At 31.6% G+C, this 2218-nt stretch overlaps 1 protein-coding gene across 5 annotated transcripts in view; it reads left to right on the forward strand.

Moving 5' to 3' along the window:
* LOC107707973 (F-box only protein 7-like) overlaps positions 1-2218 on the forward strand; it is an 11129-nt gene that overhangs the window by 6136 nt on the left and 2775 nt on the right. For all 5 annotated transcript variants that reach the window (XM_016512102.1, XM_016512103.1, XM_016512101.1 and 2 more), the window contains 2 exons: positions 1062-1206; positions 1291-1374. In XM_016512102.1, the coding sequence (XP_016367588.1) occupies positions 1062-1206; positions 1291-1374 (229 nt within the window). The remainder of the gene's footprint in view (positions 1-1061; positions 1207-1290; positions 1375-2218) is intronic.

Raw genomic sequence — 2218 nt, forward strand, 5'->3', positions numbered from 1 at the left:
CATAATTTTGCATTGAGATGTAAGGTAATTTGCTTTCATAAATATTGTAGATGAAGCTGAATGAAACAGTATCCAAACACTTTCTCCAAAGTTTAGGTTCTGGCCGGTCTCAGAACAGTCCGAAGACACATTCTTGAAATCAAGTTTTTAACTTTACAGTCCATCTCACAAACACTTTCTACTATCTTAAAGTGAGCGTTTAGTTGATCCTGATAAGCGCTCGTTGTCACAGTTGTTAACACGACGGCTTTCTTCTTTGGTGAGGGGGTTTGGCGTCACGGCATCTTTGTTTCCAGGCGGAACGTTAAAGAACGAACGCGACACGTCTCACGGATATCCTGTATAATTCAACCAATCCGATGACGACTTCGAAACTCCTGAAGTGTTTCCACCTTTCTGTGCCGTATGCATCAGACGTTTCGCCAACGGTCCATGGGCGTGACATCTGAGGCTGAGACTATAGTGTATATAGAAAATACAGAATCTTTATTTTTTCCAAGAAAAATTTGTCCACTACTATTGTTAAAATTTGAACAATTCATTTATTTGTTAGTTTTAAGAATTTAATTGATAAGGCCTTCTTTTTGATTCTTATATGAAAAATATGAAATTTACAGAAATTTTACGCAAAACCAGTCATAAGGGTCAATTTTGTGAAATTGAGATTTATACATCAACTGAATGCTGAATAAATAATCTTTCCATTGATGTATGGTTTGTTAGGATAGAACAATATTTGGCCGAGATACAAATCTACCTGTGCTACTTATGACTGCTTTTGTGCTGCAGGGTCACATATGCTAAATAAAAGAAATTGTTCAATTTTGATTTGAAATAAATTGTTTAATTTTGATTTGATTCAGTGTCATATTAGTATCAACACACTATTATAGGTTTATATTATAGGTTATCAATTAATTAATGTTATTAATAGAACATCAAAAAAGATAAATCAACAATTAATGACAATTAATCGATCATTCACATCCCTAATCTGAATATCCAAACGATGACACACTTTTGAACATAACTCCAATATCATTGGTTGTTCTCTCTCTCAGGGTTGTAATGTGAACTCAGGAGAGATGCCGATTGGCTGGCGGGCGGCAGGGGGCGTGTACAGACTTCACTATGCCCACCCACTTCTGGAGAACAGCCTGGTGTCAGCGGTCGCCGTGCCTATGGGCCGAACGCTCGTCATTAATGGTGCGTTCATCTGCGTATGGCAGCTGTTATTAGTCTTCCTTCATTTGATTTTTATTATTTGTTTGTTTATTTGTTGTGAAACAGCTGTTCTTAAGATGGACAAGTCTATGGAGAATTCACGCAAGCTGGTGCTGAAACCAGATGATTATGTGACTGCTGATTGGGCAGGTAATTTAATATATATATTATTTTTTATATTTATATTGCATATTTATATTTATAAGCAGTTCAGTAGGAATGAACTGTATTATTAGCTACATTACCACAGAAAATAATATGATGAAATGGAAGTAGCAACAGATATTTTCTTCCGTAGTGTGATTAGGGTTGCAAAAAGGTGCAATTGGATTTTTTGGAATATTCCAGGGATTTTTGGAAAGTTTCCGGAAATTTACCCTAATTGTGATTAATAGCAAGTAGCGAGAACAAGTAAGAAGAAGTAGCGACAGATATTTTCTTCCGTATTGTGAATAATAAAAACTATATAAACATATTTAAAAAACCAAAAACACACGACAAAATAGCTAAACTTGAACTAAAATTAAAATTAAAGTGAAAACTGAAAATATATAACAGTACATTAATGCTAAAATAACACGTATAAACACAAATTATATTAATAGTTAAAATAATGAAAACATTCTAAAAACTATATAGACATTTTTAAAAAGTAGTAAAGATATTTTTAAATTACTAAAACTAACTAAAATTAAAGTGAAAATATAAAATCAAATTTAAAATATTAACAAAACCTGTAATAGTATATAGTGCTGTCAAACGATTAATCGCATCCAAGTTTTTGTTTATGTAATATGTGTGTGTACTGTGTATATTTATTATGTATAAATACACACAAGGTATATATTTTGAAAATATTTAAATGTATATATTTATAGAATTTATATTGTATATATATTTAATATACCAATATAACATATTTTTCTTAAATATATACATGCATGTGAGTGTATTTATATATACATAATAAATATACACAGTACACACACATATA

This window comes from Sinocyclocheilus rhinocerous, unplaced genomic scaffold, assembly GCF_001515625.1.
Source record: "Sinocyclocheilus rhinocerous isolate Xijiao unplaced genomic scaffold, SAMN03320098_v1.1 scaffold475, whole genome shotgun sequence".
Taxonomy (NCBI): domain Eukaryota; kingdom Metazoa; phylum Chordata; class Actinopteri; order Cypriniformes; family Cyprinidae; genus Sinocyclocheilus; species Sinocyclocheilus rhinocerous.